Here is a 22,007-nt window from a genome sequence, read left to right as displayed (position 1 = left end):
AGTTCTGAGGTAGTTTGCCATTTCCACCCTCTGTGTAGCATCCTCAGTATTCCTGGGGCGGGGGTCCCCATCCAAATACTGACCCTGTTTAGCTCCTGAGTTCTAATGAGATCAGGTTAGCATGGGCTATCTAGGTTGGGGCAGTCCATCACATACTTATCAATTTTTTTCTGGTCACACAACAAAGTTTGTTTCTTGTTGTTGTTAGGTGCGAAGTTGTGTCCGACCCATCACGACTCCATGGACAATGATTCTCCAGGCCTTCCTGTCCTCTAAAATTCCTCAAACTCCACTTGTTTCTTAAACATTCCTTATTAATTTCATACTTGTGGTATACTTTACACTTTTCAGATTTTAGTTTTTGTAATTGCATTTTAGTCTCCACTTGCTTAGCTTCTTTTTTGCTTTCAGTTTAAGTGAACTGCCGATATATACAAGCTGTTAGCTGAGTTTCAGTTATTTTCTCTCTCACCTGGGAAATGAAGTATTTGACATCTCTTCTCAAGTAGACTTTGTTAAGAAATTTAATTCTTGCTTGAACTATCATTATTTTTGCATCGATAAATTAGTCTGGCAGTCTCTGAAATATTCCATTAATTTTTTAGTAAAGCAATAATCTTGTTTACATCCATACCCTCAAACAAAAGCACCGATGGACAGATAATTGTTCTCATGTGATGCTAGTGGTTTTGGCCAGAAGGAATGTATTCATGTTGATAACGTGTTACTCGGTTTACTTGATCATTATTAGTGCCTAACACTGGCATATTTTATATGAAATTAAAAGGAATACGATGTAGATTGTTTTAGAAAGGCTATGGAGAAAGAATAGTCTAGACTAGATAATGGACTATAAGACTAGGTGCTAAAATCTCTTGTTCATAATGCAAGAATAATTCACTGGCATCTTGCACAAAGTAGAAAATGAGCCTGTTCCATGGCTGCTTATATGAGGCCCTACTATATTCATCCTGCTCCAGCTCTGCTTGTATTATTTGGGGAACCTTAAGTAGTCATTCAGCTTCTTCTTACTGCCTCCTCCATCTTTCAGGACTTCCACTTTTATTTTTCTTCAGATTCTTGTTATGTAGCCTAAATCTCTCCTTCTTACAGTTAGCTACCTTTGTGCCTTAGTTTGTGAGTTTGAGGATGCCACTTCTTAATTCCCAACTGTAAACTGCTTGACCTTCCTAAAGTTTCCTCTGTACCAAGACTCCAGCAGCCCTTTCCCAAATAGACTCTTACTTGCTTGGTATGAGCATTTATCAAAAACATTTCTCATTGTAGGACACCACAGAAATGTTTTGTTTTTGCCACTGTGAGAGCTGATAGTGGCCCCATGCGGTTTTCCATGCAAGAAACATTTAAAGGTGTTGCCGTTGCCTGCCTCTGCATTGTGATCCCGGATTTCCTTGGGGGGGGGGTCTCCCATTCAAATACTAAAGAGTCAGCTTGGTGTAGTGGTTAAGACCGACAGCTTCTATTCTGGCAAGCTGGGTTTATTCCCTGCTCCTCCTTCACATGCAGCCAGCTGGGTGGCCTTGGGCTTCTCACGGCTGTCATAAAGCTGTTCTGACTGAGCAGTAATCTCAGCCTCACCTCATAGGTGTCTGTTGTGGGGAGAGGAAAGGGAAGGATTTGAGACTCCTTTGGGTAGAGAAAAGCAGCATATAAAACCCGACTCTTTTTCTTCTTCTAAAGAAGACTGACCTTCCATAGCTCCCAATTTGTGACAAGATTGTGTTAGCCTGGGCTATCCAGGTCAGGGCAAAGAAAATTAGCCAGTAACTAAAGAGCAAAAGCAATCATAGCCTGATATAAAAACATTTATGCCATGAATTAATAAATATAACATGATATCAAATTCATTTCATTCTGAACCTCTCCACAATCTTAAATGAAAATCACTATGGTGCTTACCTGGGCAGAATCAGAATTAACCAATTCAGAATTTAAAATGTAATTGCTATGAATGCCTCTAATGTATATACATGCTAAATGTCCATTATATGTATTAAAATCATGTAGATACAGTATTTATGGAATGAAATCACAAGAAATTTAAGTTTTAAAAGCTAATTTTAATAACCTGTCTGTGATTTAATAAAAAAGCATCTTTATAATGAGTCATTCATCTTTATACAAGAGATCAATGGAAATCACTCCCATGCTGTGCAAAATATACATACTCTAACACTGTAATCCCACACACATTTATTTGAGTAGTAAGTTCCATTCTGCTCAGCAAGACCTAGTTCTCACTAAACATGTGTAGGACTGGACTCTAAAACATACACAGAAATACAACTAGTAAAAGTAAGGCTTCCCTCAATATCACTCATTTCCAAATTAAGAAATTAAAACCTGAAAACACATCCTGAATTCAATTTCTAGGGAGAAAACTGCACAACTGTATCACTGAAGACTGCTAGTAGCAGTCTGCAAATACTGTAAGAGAAGCACTGCTGGAACCTACTGAGAATTAATGCTCTACTCAATTAACATGATTAACATAAGTAATATTAGTAACGTACTTAATTTACTTAATTTATTCTTTATTAAAAGTATAAAGGCCAGTTTTATCGATAGTTGTTCAATCCTAAATTTATATAGTCTTTGACAAGGACCTAAATATGCATTAGGTTTCCATGGTTGCCAATGATCTTCAGCTTTATTGAATCTCTTGCTAGAGAGTTGCGGTTCAAAAGTAGCCATGAATTCCCTATCTCAGTAAGTTAGGCACTAGAAAAGAAAATGTGGAAAAATACACATTTTGATACATAATATGTTTTAAGAAAAAAATTCAAAGGTGTTCTAATTAAAGCAGTTCCGGCTTTGTATAAACAATGAGGTCTTCTATTCATAAAGAACAGCAGTGGGACCATGTCCAAATGTACCCAGAAATCCAAGGATTCGAAAAATAAGTTTTTACTGATAACCTGTAATTAACAAAATATTTCTTATATATACAGAAGCTGTAGTCATACAGAAGTGATGAAAACAGAGAGTGATGAATCGTTGATAAGGTCTGGATGCTGACCCTGTTTTGCAGTTTGTTGCTTTCACAAGACGCCTGCTGTTGCGGTTAGATGAATTCAAAATTGTGGTCAAAGTCATTGTGAATGGGCAAACCAAGCCTCCAACAGTCAAAATTTATTTATGCTGGAAGGGAACCTTCAATGTTAATACAAGTATCATGAAACATTGAAGGCTCCAATCCAGCACAAAGAAATTTTGAATGTTTGAGGTTTGGGTTGCCTGTGACTCCTTGTTCATAATATTTTCTGGTTAGCAACCAGCCCGTTGTCATCTGGCTCACTAGTTTCACCACTTCTATGTGACTACTGCTTCTGTAAATAAGATTTTGTTAATTACACGTTATCACTAAAAACTGTTATTTTTTTGTATTGTTCTTGGATTTCTTGGTACACTGGAATGTGCTCCTACTTATGTTCTGTACTTTTAGTATACCTCCCCCTTTTTTGATTTGTCTTCTATTCATATACAGATCATTATGTAATGAAAACGCCTGTGTCCTTTCCCTCCCGTTAAAGGTGCTATTTGGGTAAAATGGAAAGAAATGGGCTCACATGGGGGACACTGCTCTGTATCTTTAAGAAACTGTACATCATAAACATCTGAGAGATGTGGAATTAAGCTTTCCAAAGATGACAAATGTCTCCTGGATGGAGAGTGAGCAAAACAGCAGAAAAAAGGGCAGACAGTTTAAGATGCTGAAAGACAGACATACAGAAAGAAGGGTACGGGGGAGCTTTTGAAGGACATCTAAAAATGGTCGTCCTTCAAATCAGAGTTAAATGAATACTGGATAAGCAGCATTAATACTAAGGATCAACTACATTTCACATACAAGATTACACTTCACATGTGTATTTTCAGCTCACGTTTCCAAAACAGAAAACATGGCCCTGTACACAAAAGAGAGGAAGGGGGGAATTCCGCATTGAACAAAAATACAACACTTTTCAACCCAGTTATCCTTTTCCAAACTGATACAGAAGTGCCTGCTGATACAGCAGTGTTACTAATGAGGGTACCTGCTCACTAATTTGCAGTGAAGGCATCCGACCTGTATGCACAGAACAATGTGTACATAACTATTTCTATTGAAAGACATGGAGCGGGTTTTGGCTGCTGAAGAAAGTAGTTGGAGTAGTATTTTTACCAGATTATCATATGCTAGAGATGCAAATGCGTCCAATAGCATAAGAGAATCGCAAGCAGTCCTCTTTAAAGTTATAATTGCCAGGGATGATTTCAGTATTTCTTTAATTACCTTTAGTGCTGAAGCAATAAGTGCTAGGCCTGTTATTTTACTCAGGCCACCCCATTAGCAACTATCATTTGCAACGGAAGGTGAGACGTTCATTCAACAGTCATTATCCACAAGAAACTTTAAAGCACCGAAGTGCTGAACCACTGCAAGAGTGCATTTCAGGAAATCAGCAACACAGGGATAAGACTCTTCTCAAGCTCTGGTCCCTTGAGCTCTTGAAATCACACCCTGCTGATTAAATGACAGGGGATGTATATAAAGATTGCTTGGTGTACTGATCCTATGAACTAACCCATATGGTACAAAGCCTGAAGAGGTTTTTAAAGACAGCTAAATGAGTTCACAGTCCAATGCACATTACACTTCGCTGAGAATCGATTATCCAGCTCCCAGAGCCGTCTTTGAAAATGCAAGCAAAAGACTTCTTTTTTTCTCATAAGCACTTTGTTCTTCTCCTGTTGGCTCAGTTCTTCATTATTTCAATGCTGTTCCAAAGCAGCACTTCCTGTTAAGTGTGATATAGTTCCTCAGTACTGTGACTGAAAGACACATCTGTGCCGCAGCAACCGATCACACTGTTAACTGATCAATAATGTAACCCAGGGAACAAAGCTACTTATTTACAAATGCTTGAGAACAAAGAAGTTCTGCTTCTAGGGGGTCCCATAGAAAATGCAAAAACATAGAATGAAAAAAAGGGAAGGATGTAAACTGGCCATGCTATTAAAGAGAGACTTTAAGTCAAGATTATATATATATATATTCCACCCAGGTCTGTTTAACCTCAGTCAGACTGAGAGCTCCCAACACTTGGCAAGACAAGCTCATGGTTTGCACGGCTCCCTTGTTCCCAACCTTTGGGAGTTCTCTTAGGATTCCAGTTGGTTACCCCAAGGGATGCACAGTTTCCTAGAACTATAATCAGAGACCAGAGTTTGGATCAAAAAATGCAGAGATCCAGTTGTTTTCTTGCTATTGGCATAGCTGTGACTAAAGGCTCAGTGCCAACTCTAGTACTGAGTATACATACAATCCAAAATGGTTGCTTGGGGCAGCAGCAATACTCTTAAGCAAGACCTCGAAGGAGTATTAAATCCTAAACTGTCCCATTTTCCAGAATTCGTATCATCTGAAAGTTTTGTCCTCACTTCAGCTGCATCATTTGCTAGGGGTTTTGGGTCACACATCTCACCTCCTGGCCCAAAACCCCTAGCAAATGATTTGCCTGAGGCAGCAAAGTATCTTGGACAGGTTCCAGCTCTATGGTTTTTCACAAATTTCCCGAAACATCTTACAGGAGCATTTGTTTGCCTTCTCATTTTGAAGTTTTAATCCAAGTGAAACAGAGACCTTTGCTTAACATCAACCATGCTATACGCACCAAGTGTGAAAGACAAGTCTTCACACATGATGTTCTGTATTTAGAACTTCTATTGTGACCACGGACACTCGTTTCACTGAAGAAATCCCCCCTTATGATCTGTAAAGAATTACTGCATTGATGACTTAGTCTGAGAGACAAAATCAGTTTTTAGCGGTTCATTTAGGGTTGTCACTCTGTAAGTCCTTTTTTAAGCTGTTGGAGTTCACTCAGCAAATCTTCCCCAGCTGCCCCCGCTTTTGAGGCAAACAACGTTGCAGCCTGGAAAAAACTCAGAGTCTTCAAGCTTCTGGCATAATCTGCAAACACTGCATGGATTAGTTTTTGTAAAATCAGGATTAAGAAATATATAACTCAATTGATGGAGACAAGAAGCACTAGATCTCTTTACTACTCGTCTTCCAGACAAGATTAAAGTAAGAAAACTAGTATTACTATGAAGACTGGGTCATAGGGACTACATCACTCCAGGTTTCGTCAATCTACACTAGCTTCCAGTTCGTTTCTGAGCCCAACTAAATCATTAAAGCTCTATATGATTTGAATCCAGCATCGCACACATGCACAATCCCATACAAACTTGCCTGATCACTACATTCATCTTCAAAGGTCCTGCTTTGGGTGCCCTACTTTCTGAAGTTAGGTGGCAACCTGAAAGCTTGGCTTCTCGGTCATGGCATCAAAATTATGTAACTCCCTTTCCTAGGAGGTTCATCTGTCTGCTTATAACCCACTGTCTTCTATCAGTGTGTTCACTTTTTTTGTTTGCTTCTTTGGTCCCACATTTTAATTGCTGGCTATCTGTTTTCATAAGTGTATTTTACTTTTGATTTTGTTTTTATGTGGTGTTTTATAATGTGTGCCTTTAAATTGTTAGCCATCTTGGGGAAACTGGGTAGAAAGATGGGCTCTAAATTTCATAACCAACTAAGTAAATATGAGTGCATGCTGTTTATATAACATGCAAAGCACAGCTATCTCCCCCTGCTGGATTGCTCATCCATTAGATCCTCTGCTTCAATTAACTTTCTCTGAAAGTGTCACTCTCTTCTTCTTAACAATGCTTCTTTTCTCTTGCATCCTTTCCTATTTAGACTTAACAATTAAGGATGGACATATTGCATAAACCTCCAAACTGCCGCTGGCTTTCCTATTGACACAGAAAGCGACTGGGACTTGGAGCATACTCTCATAAAAGGATATTTGCGTCTTCGTTGACTTCAATGGTACCATACTGAAGACAGGCTTCCACAAATAATGCAGCCCTGTCGAAATACCTCATGCTGTTGAAGAAGAGAACAAACAGTTATGATGATAAAGGCAGCTTCAAGGGCTTCCTGTTCACTCTCCAGCAAAGCCTCTTGACAGAGTTGCCACAAAAATGCAGATCACGCAAAGGGGTCTTTGACACCAAGCTTTAAAGGGGCCAGGGATTCAGCCTCCTAGTTCTGAGCAAGAATGTGCAGCGCAATAATTAGCACTGGCTCCCTCCACAAGTAATAACAGTAGTGAGACCATAGTGGAAATAGCAGTGACTTTCTTTTGCAGGAAAGAACTGCAAAAAGAAGAAAGCATAATTCCAAAAAGAATTTAAAAGTGTTATTGCTGTACAATTCTCCTCACTGCTTCTCTTCTTTAGTTTCCATATTTCCCTGCTGCTTCTTTCAAAACTGTGATATCTGTTTGAAGCTCAGAGTCTCCATCTACACAGAAAGAGCTGATATTTTGTAATCAAGTCCATAAAAGGGAGATCAGCTGTGAAAAAGCCTCCGTTTACCTGTGCAGCATCTCTGTCACTCTTATGAAGCAACCCAGGGAAAGGAGAACAAGGATGGCCTTGGATTTCTGATTAATTTGTGGGGAACAAAGATGGTCGACCCAACGCTTCAAAACATCAGCACATTCCTCTGAGTTCAGGCGAACCTAGGAAAGATGGGAAATACTTGATCTTTGGCAGCCTAAATTAGATCATCCAATGCAGGCAGTAAGCTACCAGAATTCATTTTCTGTGGCACACTGTTTTCAGTGTGTACCAGGCAATTCCTTTGGTCAAAAGTTCATGTTTTAAAAAATATCCAGAAAACAATGAGGAAGAATTCTATTTATTTGGAATTTCAGAGATACAAATGGGGACCCATGAGACTCTGGGGGGGAGGGGACAACCCATCCTTACACTCACCTTGTTCTGTGGGCTTGCCATTTTCCAGCCTACTCAGATGGAGCGCTATCTGCAACCTGCAGTAGCTCCCTTGGCCCATCACCTCATGCAGTGTGGGAAGAGCAGTAATCCCTACTCTTTTACCCACCCACAGCTCTGCTGTCCCAGAGGAGAAAGAGGCTTCTGCTCCTCCTTCCCTGATTGCTTCAGGCACTGCCATCAACTTGGTTGGCCCAGAGCACACAACTCCAGTGTTTGGCCTTGGTGGATGTGGGGCAACAATGTGCTTCTGTGCCTCTTCCCAAATTACCTTGCATTGTGAGAACCATTGTCTGCAGTTGCAATTAACTGTTCTTGGTTATGGTTTTAGTTAACACCCCTCCCCTCCCTGGCACACGCACACACACTCTTCTTAGTTTGAGGATATTTCTCCAAACTTGGGTGTCTGCCCACGTTTGTTGAAATGTGTTTTGGGCCTGCGTGACACTGATTCACCATAAGGTGGCACACTGTTAGAGATCAGACCTGTGGCATTGAAATGCAAAAACTGGATTAAAAAAAAAACTGCTTTTTTTGCAAACCTAAAACTTCCATAACAAACTTCACCAAGTCTTCGTAAGAACATACCGGTAGCTTGTGCTTCCAGTGAAGCACAGAGAGTGGTCCAGGATGAAACAAATGACAGCAAGTCAGGAAGGTCTACGCTTGCATTAACCAGTACAAGACAGAGCAAGAGTAGAGTGGCATCCCGAACTTGGAGTGGGGTGTGTGTGTGTTAATGGAAGGATAAAAATGAGGCGAAAAGGCAGGCCAGATTTTTTTTTGGGGGGGGGGGGGAGAAACTAAAACAAAGCATGAGTCTGATCTGTAAATATGCTTTCTCCCCCCCAAAACGGTCTGTGACAATTACCCACGACTGGTTAGTTCTATAAGGGACAGCAAACCCTCTGTTAGGAAATATCTTGACACCTAAGTAGCTAATTTTCACAAGCAGCAAGCACATGAAGCGAGAATGCTGGTTTATAATTTATGGTGGTGTATTCTCACCCTGCATAAAACATTTTAATGTCCTGAACTTTTGCCCAGTGCTCTAAATGAACTATATATGTTTCCACCTTTTTATTGTTCTAGCTTACCTGGCATATACAAGTAATTATCAAGAAGTAGCATATGTGTATAAAGTGTAAATCTAACTGAGAACATTGCCTACTTTTGCAAGCCACGCTGCTCGATTCCATTCACCGTAGGTTTGCAGGTAACGACAGGCATCGGCGGCTTTATCTATTAAACACAGCAACTGAACCCCCTCTGAAAAATAAATCAATTAAGCTTAATTGCAAAGAGACCAATGCACCATTGAAACTTTCGAAATAAAACACATTTAATTAAATCAAGTAATTCTTTAATATTATTTCTCTCCTTTCATGGCCATATATTTATTTTTATGTATGCAGGCAAATATCAGTCCCATATAGCAGCTTTAGCCTGACAACATAATTCTGAGACATAAAAAGCACTTAAAATCCAAAGCTTCTGATGGCAAATGCAGGAAATGTTATGAAACACTAGGGTCTTTCTTCCATATATGGTGGAATTGCATATTGGTTGACACATTTTGAAGAAAAAGAGTTGGTTCTTATATGCCGCTTTTCCCTACCTGAAGGAGGCTCAAAGTGGCTTACAGTCGCCTTTCCATTCCTCTCCCCACAACAGACACCCTGTGGGGTGGGTGAGGCTGAGAGAGCCCTGATATCACTGCTCGGTCAGAACAGTTTTATCAGTGCCGTGGCGAGCTCAAGGTCACCCAGCTGGCTGCATGTGGGAGAGTGCAGAATCGAACCTGACATGCTAGATTAGAAGTCCGCACTCCTAACGACTACACCAAACTGGCTCTCTCTCATTGGAGAATGACTAATAATTTTGGCTTTGCTGTTTTATCTGCCAGTCCATGTAGAGTTTGGGGATCACAATGATACTTAAAGTTTGGGGGGGGGGGTTGATTTTGTATTTGAGCTTCAACACTGTATTTTCATATTTTTGCAATGTATTTAAGTTCATATTGTCTGAAAGCCTCTTAAATGGAATGGAAATGTTACAAACATAGGTCCTGACATTTCAAGCACTACACACATGCAGGAAACTCATTATTATTATTATCATCATCATCATTATCATTATCATTATTATTTCGATTTATTTCCCGCCACTCCCAAATGGCTCGTGGCGGATTACAGTGTCTTAAAACCCCATTAAAACTCCCATTAAAAGACTTTAAAATGTCACAGCATGGCGGCACAATAATAAGATCCCCTTCCTACCCCCCTTCCTAAAAAAAGGCGGGTGGAGGAGAAGGTCAACGGTGTCCAAGAAGAAGCCCGGGGGAGAACAGTCAATGTACCATAGCAGCCCCAGCCTCAACCACAGACCTGGTGGAAGAGCTCCGTCTTGCAGGCCCTGCGGAACGTTGAAAGGGCCCGCAGGGCCCGCAGCTCTCCCGGGAGCTCATTCCACCAGGTGGGGCCAGGACCGAAAAGGCCCTGGCCCTGGTTGAGGCTAGGCGTGCTTCCCTAGGGCTGGGAACAACCAGAAGATTCTCACTCACAGAGCGCAGAGCCCTGCGGGGGGCATAGGGCGGTAGGCAGTCCCTCAGGTATGTAGGTCCCAGCCCGCGTAAAGCCTTATGCACAAAAGAAATGGATGTATCCCAGAGGCAAGGAATTCATACATGGAAACTGAATGATGGATCACATTATACTCTGCAAAGAATATGGAAGATTCATATCAAGACTAACTACTCACTCTCCTGTGCACTGTAGATGACACACTGAGTAAAGTTAAATAAAGTTGCAATCGATTTCACTGGTCAAAGTTTGTTCCTGCTAAAAGAAGAGCTCAGAAGCTAGCCTGACGTGAACAGGGCAAGCATGATTTTTTTTCTTAGCAGCTGTTTGCTGCCATTCTCTTTATATGGTTTAGGACTGGCTTCACTGAGTTCAGGGTGACTTGCAGTTAAGAAAACCTGCCACAGTTACCCACCATTTCTTGCTTACGAGTTCAGGGGATAGAACAAAAGTCTCACCTGCCAGTTTTCCATTTGCAATCATGTTGGTCGCTACCAATTTTATGGTACTTTGGGAAGGGCCGGAGGAAGTGACAGTGGTGACTAGGCATGCCTTGAGTGAATCACAGTAGTAATAGGGGTTCTCTGCATTTGTCTCCAGAAGTAGCTGCACTGCTCTGTCAGTCTAGGAAAAGGGAGGGAGGGGGGAGAAATGATGTTACATTGTTTCATGTCACCCTGTCAGCTCAGAAAACATACCAGCCTAGTTTAAGAAGCTTTAAAACAAAGATGGAATGAAAAACAAATCACCCTTTCCCTGGTGTCAAGGTCATTTACCCCTCTCCCCCTGCCTTTGCTGAGCCATGTTTGTTATCCAAAATTAAACAGATGTGATAGGCTACACTGACCTGGCCCAAGAGAAGTAGCTGGTCAGTGCACTTTCTGGTGTGATCATAGTTTGACCTCTTCACCTCTTGAAGATTAACTCTTTCAAGCTGGAATTTCTGCAGATAATCATATGTGAATCATTATGAAAACTGACAATGGCCATACATAAAGCAACAATTATAAGACCTGCTGCTGAATAAACATACAAAACCTGTCCTAGTTATTTCGAAGATCAGTGCATGCAGCAACACTGTCACATCACTCAAGGTAAGTGAAAGAGCCATAGGTGAACAGACAGACATCAATCCAGAGAAAAACATGAGCTTTTCAATGTATTATTTTTCATATACCTCAGCATATCAATCTGTGTAAATTGATCTCAAGACAAAAAATAAAAATGGGTTGCAGATTGGGAGACTCCAGGAAATTTGGGGATGGAGCCTGGAGAGGACAGGAACCTCAGTGGGCTAGAATGCCAAAGCATTCATGTTCTTCATGGGAAGGGATGTCTTTAGTCTGGAGAGGAGCTGTAATTCCAGTTGATCCCCAGGTCACACCTGGAGGCTCTAAGGAACCAAGTGCTGTTATGTTGCAGTGCTTCAAATCTTTCAGATTATTATATGGGAAACTGGTCTGGGGCTTCCTTTGCACTAAAAATATGCAAAGGAAAATATTTACAAGAATTTTATCCTTTGTATACATTAAGAGATAGACATCCGGAGTAACTCCTTGTTTCTACAAGACATTCAAATCTGTTTCTGAGACGGTCAGGATAATGATTCAACTTACTGTTTTGAGTGAATGTGCTGTGACCTGGCAGCAGGCTGCAATTAAGAATATACTCTATCTTGTCTCATTCAGAAAGAGAATTTCTAGGAAATCAACAGAGCTTGCATGCCACTGCCTAACAAAACAGGCTACATCATGATAAACAACTAGTAGAATGTTTTTTATTCCTCAATGCAAAAGGCTCAAATAACAGCAGGAAAGATTTTATGTAAAAGAAAAGCCGTTATTGAACGTGTCTTACAGTACCTGGAAATATGAGTTTTCACAGAGCGTATCATAACAGATATCTAATGGACTGCTCCGTTTTTCTTGAGAAAAAAGGTCTTCTGCTTTTGCCATTGTTTTCTCCTGGGAAAAAGCATGCAAATAATGGGCAGCAACAGTCCAGAAATGCAGTTCAGATTCATCCCCATAAAGTCTGGGAAAGCAAAAGTCTAAATTAATGGGGGATGATTATGCGCTTAAACACAACAACACTGCAAATGCTGAATAACGCAGGCAATTTATTAAACTGTCCTGCATTGCAAAAAGGACATTGCACAGAAACCATAGTTGCTACAGCCTTGACAGAGCTCTGAGACCAGAGGCCTTAATCAGTTCTGCAGGCCTGCAAGACAAAGCTGTTCCGCCAGGCCTTCATCCCAACTGCCTCACAATGGACATAGCAGAAGATGCTTTCGGATTTTCCTAGGGCAATAAACTTTCCTGGGATCTGAAAGAGATCCTGGGGAGCCGGAAAGCTACTGGTATGTCATGATTGACTGGCTGGTGACCCTTGTTCTTCAACTATGGTTAGCCACAAACTCTAAAGGATGGGGGGGGGGGGCAAAATCAGCTCACGTATCTCTCACTATAGAAATATCTTTATATGCTAGATTTGATTTTTCGACTCCAAGATTCTCCATGATCTTAATCTAAGGGTAATCAAATCAACCACATTTTAAGAAAAAATAGTTAAAGGCTCAGGCTTGAGACAAGTATTTGCAAGTCATGGATTGCATTTTTGATATCAGCAAGTTGTCTTGTACCTTGCAACCAGGAGACATCGCTGCAAGAGGGTGAACTCTGGATCAAGTAAAAGTTTCTTGATGTCACTAAGAAAAAAAAAGTCAGGTATTGTTGGCAATTTACTAAGCAGCATATTCAAACACATGCAGTTACTGCAGATTTTAAAGAAGGAAAGCGTGCACAAATGTAGAATGAACTGAACTGAGGCAGAAATTAAATCATATTTAAGAACATGAAATTTATGCCAACAAGTGATTTATGTTCCAGTCCATTATGCCTGTCAGCTATAGCAATACTTAATTGATCAGCTGCTATATAACCTTGACTGCTAGGAAGAGCACTAACAGAAAATTGAAATATAAAACTCAAAACTGCAAGTGGCTGTTACAATTCCAAGTTAAACATTCTTTCTTACTATACATATCCAAAGTTATCAAACTGACTAGATCAACTGGCAAATACAAAACCCAAGATCATTGCTTCCATATTTAATTCCAAACTTTTGATTTAACAGGAAAAGAGTCTTAATCAAAAATAATTATATGATTTAGACAAGTGCTCACTTGGACAATGAGTACAACTGTTCTTGCAGCAGATTTTTAATGTTTTCATTCTCTGGATAATTTCTGCAAAGCAAACATTAGCTTTAATAGACAAGTATAGGCAGCCAGAAATGACGCAATCCAGCCCTGCTTTTAAGTATACCACATATGCTCTACTATGCTGAAAGATTTTTAAAATGGGCCTGGAAAAAAATCAACTCTCAGATGGGGCACAAATAGTGAGACGAGGGTGTAGACATTAAGTACAACTGTACAACTCTGTGCACGATCATGTCATATTAAAACTGTGTGGGCCACCGATAATCTGAGGGCCACTGATAATCTAACAGGCATGTTTGAAGGAACTCCTTGAACAGGTATTCCAAAACATGTAAATATTTTCCCTTTCAAAGCAATGTTAGCTCCATTCACAGAGAAGGGGGAAAGGACTGCTGAGAAATCCCAGATACTGTAGAAATCCATTATTCTGAGAACAATATAAGCCCATCTGAGCCTTCAAATGCATTTAAATGTGATCCTATCTTATCCATGGCAACACATACCAGAAGGGTAGCAACAATGCAGGAAGCTGTTGCAGGTTTCACAAGACTCCTTCAAGAATTTCTGTGCTTTATTGCAATTTCAAAATGTTTTAGGCACTATACAATACAGCTAAACTTAAATAAGAGTAAAGTGTTTTCTATTGATAAATACATTGTGTCATGTTCAGGTTATGAATTGCACCTGGGCAAGTTAATGAAACATATGGACATGGTATTCCAGATCCAGATTTCTGCATGTAAGTTCTTAGTGCCTCCAGACCACTTCTTCCTAAGGTGAATTAGGGGAGTTATGCACCATGTACACAAAGGAGTGTGTCCATGTACATGCTTGCAGCTATTCATCATGTATAAAAAAACACTTAGGTAGACAAAATGCTGGACAAGAATCAGAAAACTTTTGCGGCAGCCGATGGACAACTTAAATATGTTCTGTGTTCTGTGACCTAGTTGAGTCATAAAAAATAAATGTGCTATGTCAACAGAAAGAAAACTATCCTCTACAGAGCATTAGCCACATTAAATGATGAGCTATAACTATTCTGTGAGAAATAACACTGCTTTGAGACTGATTCCCAAATCTCTGGAGGCATTAGTATACCTTTACACTATTAGGATCTGTGTTTAAATTTTGCAAAACCAGAAATTTGAACAGAATACCGAAAAGATGTCTTACATGTGAGAAATATCCAGAGAATACTTGTTATTCCAAGGTTGGTGAAGCAAGAATGCTTTTAAAGCTAAGGAAGCTCTTGGAACAAGGAGATATGGGCACCACACAGGTTCTAGAATGAAAAGGAAGGAGGATGGAAGAGAGACAAAAATTAGGGTCAATCCACAAAGAATATAACTAAAGAGCAGCATTAAGGATAAAGAAAACTGCTGTTCTAAAAAGAGTTATACCCTTTTCAGCCATTGACTTCCAAAGATCTTGAAAGCTGCAACTCTGCTTATGATCGCACTGTAATATTGAGACCTATGCCACTTACCACACACCTATGCATACAGTCTGATATAGTTTATTTCGATTGATGAAAAGAGCCACACAACTGGAAGACTAAGAGACAGTGGCTTGCCTAAGGATACACATTACTGCAAACAGAACAGAACAAAGTTGAGAACTAATGGGGGGGGGGTTACACAGAATGATCCCTGTGTGAAAATGATTTTGAAAAACCCACAAAACATCGGTTGCCTCTGTGAGCTCTGCTGAAGTGGCGCTCATGAAAACTCAGCTCTTAGTCTTGTAAAACTACTGAGTGTTTCAGTTTTGTGAGTTTGTTAACTTCAACCGACTTAGGGGATATGTAGCATTTCACTCACAGAACACAAGAGACACATCTCTATTTTGTATCTGTATGATTCTGCAGAACCTGCTGCTAAATGAGTAGGGCTCATAACGGTTTCAAACAGTCTTTGAGACCGTAGTGGTTTTATACTTTAATGCACAACAATGATAGCCATTACAGTATTTTTTTACCAATGGCAGACCATAAGGCTGGGCACTAAAACTGTGCCTGTCCTATTGACAATCAGTTTACAAATAGGGATTGTGAAAGGACGGCTAGGTGAGATTCACCCAATTAAGTTAGCACAAATTTAGACTTGTGTCTTTACAAACATGAGGCAACGTTTGGTCAGATCCTCTCTCACGACACACCTGCCACTCAGTAATACAACCCAGTTGCTTCCAATCAAGACAAGGAAATTGTGCCTCTCATTAAAAGAGCCTGTCTGAGTTTGAGTGGATTAATTACAATTTCAGGCCAGATTCCTGCAGGTTCAGGTAAAACTTCTATAGCCAGCAAATGATTGCATGATGATTCTCTCTCTCTCTCTCTCTCTCTCGTACATCTCTCTCTCTCGTAATTGCCAGAAGTCATGGCAGGTTGCTTGATGGCATGTAATACAATTTGCTTTAGAGAATGTTCAGTGAGAGGGTTTTCATTTCATCCAGTCATCTCCCACGACAACAACACAGGATGCTTGGTTTATTGGTTTCATGATATTGCTGCTCACTGCCTGGAAATCCCTTCTGATCTCTTCGTTTCTAATCTGTATGTTGTTAGGGTAATCAAGTTACTTTTGCTGGTTGAGTGTTTTGTTTGCCTTCTATCTTTTCCTGTCTAAAAGATTTTTTGAAAAAATCCAAGTCCTGTAGACAACAGAGTGGAAGATTCTAAACTTGTCACAGGGCTTGTCACCATACAAATATAACAACATACTCTGCTGTGACAGGCTGGACACAGGCACTGATTTGGGTGACAGCATGGCATGGCATGGCATGGATGATAACACAATTTAAATTTGAGAGCATTTAGTGGAATGGTTTCAATAAAAGCTGTGAACTGGTGTACAGATACTCTGAGAGCTTGACACGCTTTTGTGATCGGTTTGTGCTTCTTTGGAAATATTTGGCCTAGAGCTACCTCTTGGCAGCAACCCTGATTACTGCTTGGGGCACAGGGCAGGCCAGCTTTCAGAAGCTGATCAGCAGGGAGGCCAGGCTTTGGGCAGATGATCCTTTCCAACTGTATGTATGCCAAGCACAAAATGGATTTGAGATGGGCTCTATCTATGTGCATCAAAGTTCATTGCAAGAGCCTTCCCCCGCTCTTCTTGCTGGAATAATATAGTTTTGCTACTTTGATTCTAGTGTATTAATCACATGTGAGCGCTGGAGATAAAAGTCTTATAACAAAGCAGAACTAGAGGAACCACTTATCAAAATTGCAGAGATCACGAAGGCTATTTTACCTAAATATCAGGTTATTCAGAAGGTACAAATACTGAGACATTTAAAAAGTGAGAACACACTAGAAAAGATGGAACTATAAGTCAAAATGTAAGTTGGTAAGGCATAATAGATGTTTGCTTCCTGCACATTGACATTCTAACCAAATTGCCGAGAACACCAAGCTTAATTCAGGCTGCACAATATGTTGGATTACATGCTTTAGCAGTAGAGATGCAGCCTTAATACAGCTATATACTTGTGGATACGTAGTTATATAGAGTGTGAAAATATAAACACTTGAATCCACTTGCTAAAAGATTTCAGGGACCCAGAATACAGACATGGAGAGGGACAGAGAGAGAGAGAGAGATCTTTATATTGTAATACTGATGATTAAAAAAAACCTAATGGTAAGTATCAAATGTGAGGCCTCTATGGCAAAGAAGCACCTTCTAAATTAATACATTCAATATATCTGAGAATGATAGCCTGGATCTGAAGAGCTCCTCGAGTTATTGCAAAGCACCACTGCAGTGATTTTTCTTTCTATGCCTGACTCTCAAGCCACACAATGCTGCATGAACAGTGTTTTGAAAAGCGATTTGCTTGTGAGAGAAGGACAAGTATGCACAATCTGGAAACTAGAGCACTATTTCCAACTATTAGAAGCATGGAAATGCAAGAGCCCAAAATGCTTACTTATTAGCTAAAGACACTTGGCATGTATACTGGGGCTTTCCTAGTCTCCTTATTCCACTGCAGCCCTCTCTTGCATACACAGATGCAAAGAAATGAAGCTGGGGAGGGGGAAGAATTGGAAGCGTCTTCTGTGCATGCACAGTGATTTCTGTTGAGAGCAGCTGACACGATATATAATTGCAATTGGACTGGCTATGGAGATTGCGCTGTCGCCATGACCAAACCACATACTGAAGGCTATCAAACTGGCTCTGAGTTTTGGAGGCCTTTCTTGCTATTGAATTTCATCTCATTAGGTTGAGAACTGTTTATAAAACTACTCGCAATGTTACATCTAAAATATGAATCTTGGTCCAAACAAGAGCCCATTTCTTTGAAGCAAGGAGCATTCCTGGATCTAACTTTTAAAATGCCAGGAACAACAGTCTTAGAGAAAAACATGAACTCTCTTGCATACCTGAGAGTTCTTGCTCATCCATTCGAAAACAGGCTGATTTCATTGTCATCTCCAGCACTCTGATGCATCCGTCATCTGACGCTAGGATCACTTTGTCTGAGGTACACCAGTCAACATCAAGTACTCGGAAGTTAACGTTTCTTCCACTCCTTAAACTGCTCACCATCTGCACCTGAAAGATGCATCATGTCATGCCTTCAAAAAAGCTGTCACAAGCAATTTCTGAACTTACTAAATAGCTTTATACAGCATTTTGGAAATTAAATTTGCTTTTCTCATTCGCAGAGTAGGGAGACAGAGATGTAGAAGCTCATCTTACAAAGTTAGCATTTACATTTCAAAGCCTGTTAGTACTATTTGGACTCTGATATTTGAAACAGGCAGTGAATACTTCCACAACCACGAGACTGCCCAAATGCTTGTCCATATTATTCTCTTATTTTATTACATTTGTTGCCCACCCTATCTCTGTGGACTACTCTGCCAATTGTCAATCTTTACTGACTTATTTTGAACTCCTCAAGGTAAGTTATAAGAAACACAAACGGATATTTTCAGAAATAAAGTTGTTTTTTTTTTTTAAATCACACACAGGCATTCCCTATATAATAATTCTTTCACGAAAGGCTAATTATATCATGAAAGACCAACTGTTGAGGGCAAGGGATTAAATGCACACGTCACATTTATCTACAACATTCAATATGATGGTCATTATATAAACCACCAGACGTGTCTGACAGCTATTCTCGTTTAAAGAAGGAAGGCAATAACGATATTCAGATAATTTAAAAATGGGAGAGCAGAGAACAAATGCTGAAAAAAATGGGAATTCAACAGCATTTAGAACTTCTGAGGGAGCCTCTGTGCCTTTGTTCTGAAAGCCATAATTAAAAACAAGATAGAGTTTAGCAACACATGACTGGTTGAAATACATGAAAGCAAAATGAAAGCAGTTTGAAAGAGCCCAGAAAGGCATAGTCTTTTGTGACAACTCAAGCATATTAATGTTACTGATAAGCCCCAATTAAGTACGTTAACCTCCTTCCTTTTACACTTGTCCAGTTCTTTTCTAAACTACTGACTACCTCCTTTGTATCCCAAACTTCAGCACCATCATTGTACATAGCTATCAGTTTTTGGTTTCCTTTTCCGGGGGCAAAGCGTATCTTCTTCACCCAGCCCCGGTGTGTGGGGATGCCTCTGAAAGATAAACATAAAGACACAAACAGTAAGTAATTCTTGGAGTTTACCTTCAATTTTGCACAAATTCATAGAACTCAGATATTGCCTGAAAGGAATAAAACTGTTTATGCTAGTACTGCTCTCTCTTCTGAGATATCACTTCACATTTTAAGAAGGCCTAGACTAAAGCAACATTTCAATTATATAATGCTGGAATCAGTTATCTAATTCATAATGTGACCAGATCTGTGGATAATTAAACCCAGAATCTGGAGCCAAGAACAGCAAAACAGATCTTTCTACAAACCAGAGAGAAGCCCCCAGTTTGCAGAAAAATCTATAATTATATGCTAGGGAATTAAACAAAAATATGCCATGGAATTAAAACCCCTCAAATAATAGAAGCAGCACATACAGCTTTAAGAAAAAGATGCATTCTATTACCATTGCCAGATAACCACAAAAATATTGCCAGCATTCAATATTGGTTTCTGTTAGTAAAAGGTGTGTGTGTGGGGAGGTATGGCTCTTTCCAGAGCTGTTTTGGCTTTTGACATCAACCACACAACTTTCTAGGCCCTGCTGATCTTCAACAGCATCCAGCACAACATCCACAAAATAAGTGGTTAGAGTTTCCGGCTAAGATCTGAGAGACCCAGATTTAAATTCCTGTTTTGTTGTGGAAGTTCACTGATCAACCTTGGGCCAGTCACTCATTCTTAGCCCAGCCTCCCTAACAGGATATGGCGGGGGGGGGGGGGAGATTAAAAAGTAGGTTGATTGGTATGTAGGAAGGGTGAAAAGTGTCAGTATGGAGGTTTCCAGGAGAAGGGAAAGAGGAAATAACTGGAGAATGGGATTTAGGGGAAAACAAAATGCCCTCTGTAAGTCCTGGCTTAATAGCCAGCACTATACAACTGGCTCATATTTTTCCCAGGTAGAAGCAACCAGGGGGAAGAAAGGTACAAAAGCTGAATGCAAAGGAGTTGGCAGCAAAGGAAATAGGAAAAGGGAAAAAATATAGGGACTTTCAAGGAAAGGAAAAAAGAAATTGTGGGGGAGGGGAATATTAGATTCTCCCCTGCCCCCAATTCATGTGCCCCCAATTCTTGTTATATACTAATGCCTACCTAGACACTCTGGCTTTTAGATCCCAAAAGTTCAGATTTCCATCAACATCTCCAAGAACCAGGATATCGCCTTTCCACGCAATGCATGTAATGCTGCCCATACTGCCCTACATTTTCAAAAAGAAAATATACCAAATAACACTATTCATAAAAAGTTATTTCTATTTAAATATACAGTAGTCCATTTAAGGCAATATGTCAAACATTTTGATTGCTATCTGTAAACCTGTATTTTAGCAAGATTATTTCTTGATCAGCAGTACAGGGTCATAAAAACTGTACCATGCATTGGGATGAATCCTATCTAGTATAATTAGAACAGCACTCATGGAAGAGAACTTCCTACTGTATGCTGCTTTTCCACCTGAAAGCATGCATCTAAAGCAGCCTGTCTCACCTTTTTTACCATTGAAAACCCCCTGAAACATTTCTCAGGCTTCGAGAAACCCTGGAAGTGGTACAAGCACGCATAATACGGTTGGGAAGCATAGCTGTATGCCCTGGGGCCCCTCCCATTCCCACCCCCTACAGACTCATCAGTGGTCATTTTCGGGCGGAGGGGAGTGGTCAACATGTCCATATCCTTATCCATAGTTCCTCTATATGTTTGTGAAACAGCCTGGGGGGTGGAACGTGTCCGGCTGTCCAAGTTGGAATAGGGCCAATCAGGGTGCAGCCTGATTGGCCCTGCCCCTGCAGCTCCTACCCTCTGTCCCTGGACTTTAGCTTCTTTGCTCTCAGATGCGCCTCAGTCCCTGGAGCCAGCAGGAGGTAAGAGGAGAGGGCCCTGGGCAAAGGGTCGTGATGGAGAGCCTGCTAAGGAGGGCCTCTTGGCCTGCTAAGCAGGGCCTGCTAAGTAGGGCCTCTTAGCCTGCTAGGCTGGGCCTGCTCACGAGGGCCTCTGGGCCTGCTAATGAGGGCCTCTGGGCCTGCTAAGCATGGCTTGCTAACGAGGGCCTCCCAGCCTACTGACTGCCTGCTAAGGAGCTCTGCTCCAGGCCTGCCCCACTTGATCCAGCTGTGAGCTATGGCTTAAAGCCACCTTGAGCTGCCTGGCCAGGGGCCAGGGGAGGGGACCTTTTCAAGGACCGTTCTTAGGAATGGGCTTTGAAACTAGTACAATCATATTACCCAATAAATGTGTAACACATTTTTTAAAATATTAAAAATTAATTAGCCTTCCAGGGTGCAGCAAGGTGCTGAAGGAGAAATGGGGTGGGGGAATCAGCAAAAATTGCCCTTCTTCTTCTGCTGGAAGAAGTGTCTTCCACCAGCAGAAAACACTATTATGATCTATTTCATTAAGACTCTCCCATTTTAAAAGAAAAATAAATGCCAACATTGATAAAGCTCAACTGTCAAATAAGGGACAACATGTGTTACTAGGAGCCAGAAAAAAGCACATTTAACATAGAAGTCAAGGTTAGATAACTTGATGACTGAATAATTTATACTGTGTCTAGGATACCAAAATCACTCAAACAAAATACATTACTGCAGGCACATTATCTGACCCTCATGCTGTTAACCACCCAAATCTTTTAGCACTACAGATCGTACAGAATGCAAAAGTGGACTTGCACAATAGACTTCCAATGCAGAAAATACACAGACAA

General features: G+C 40.5%; 1 protein-coding gene across 1 annotated transcript in view; it reads right to left on the bottom strand.

The window, feature by feature from the left end:
* Positions 1-2,060: 2,060 nt before the first annotated feature.
* WDR11 (WD repeat domain 11) overlaps positions 2,061-22,007 on the bottom strand; it is a 61,121-nt gene continuing 41,174 nt past the window's right edge. Inside the window, exons 17-29 of the mRNA XM_077349944.1 lie at positions 20,392-20,498; positions 19,165-19,279; positions 18,077-18,248; positions 14,860-14,968; positions 13,645-13,707; positions 13,102-13,167; positions 12,320-12,491; positions 11,305-11,400; positions 10,916-11,081; positions 9,047-9,144; positions 7,456-7,601; positions 6,882-6,961; positions 2,061-6,004 (exon numbers count right to left, since the gene is read on the bottom strand). Coding sequence (XP_077206059.1) covers positions 5,850-6,004; positions 6,882-6,961; positions 7,456-7,601; positions 9,047-9,144; positions 10,916-11,081; positions 11,305-11,400; positions 12,320-12,491; positions 13,102-13,167; positions 13,645-13,707; positions 14,860-14,968; positions 18,077-18,248; positions 19,165-19,279; positions 20,392-20,498 — 1,545 coding nt within the window. The 3' untranslated portion in view covers positions 2,061-5,849. The remainder of the gene's footprint in view (positions 6,005-6,881; positions 6,962-7,455; positions 7,602-9,046; positions 9,145-10,915; positions 11,082-11,304; positions 11,401-12,319; positions 12,492-13,101; positions 13,168-13,644; positions 13,708-14,859; positions 14,969-18,076; positions 18,249-19,164; positions 19,280-20,391; positions 20,499-22,007) is intronic.

This window comes from Paroedura picta, chromosome 8 (assembly GCF_049243985.1).
Source record: "Paroedura picta isolate Pp20150507F chromosome 8, Ppicta_v3.0, whole genome shotgun sequence".
In the NCBI taxonomy this organism is placed as follows: Eukaryota; Metazoa; Chordata; class Lepidosauria; order Squamata; family Gekkonidae; genus Paroedura; species Paroedura picta.
This window is presented reverse-complemented; position numbering and strand designations above follow the sequence as displayed.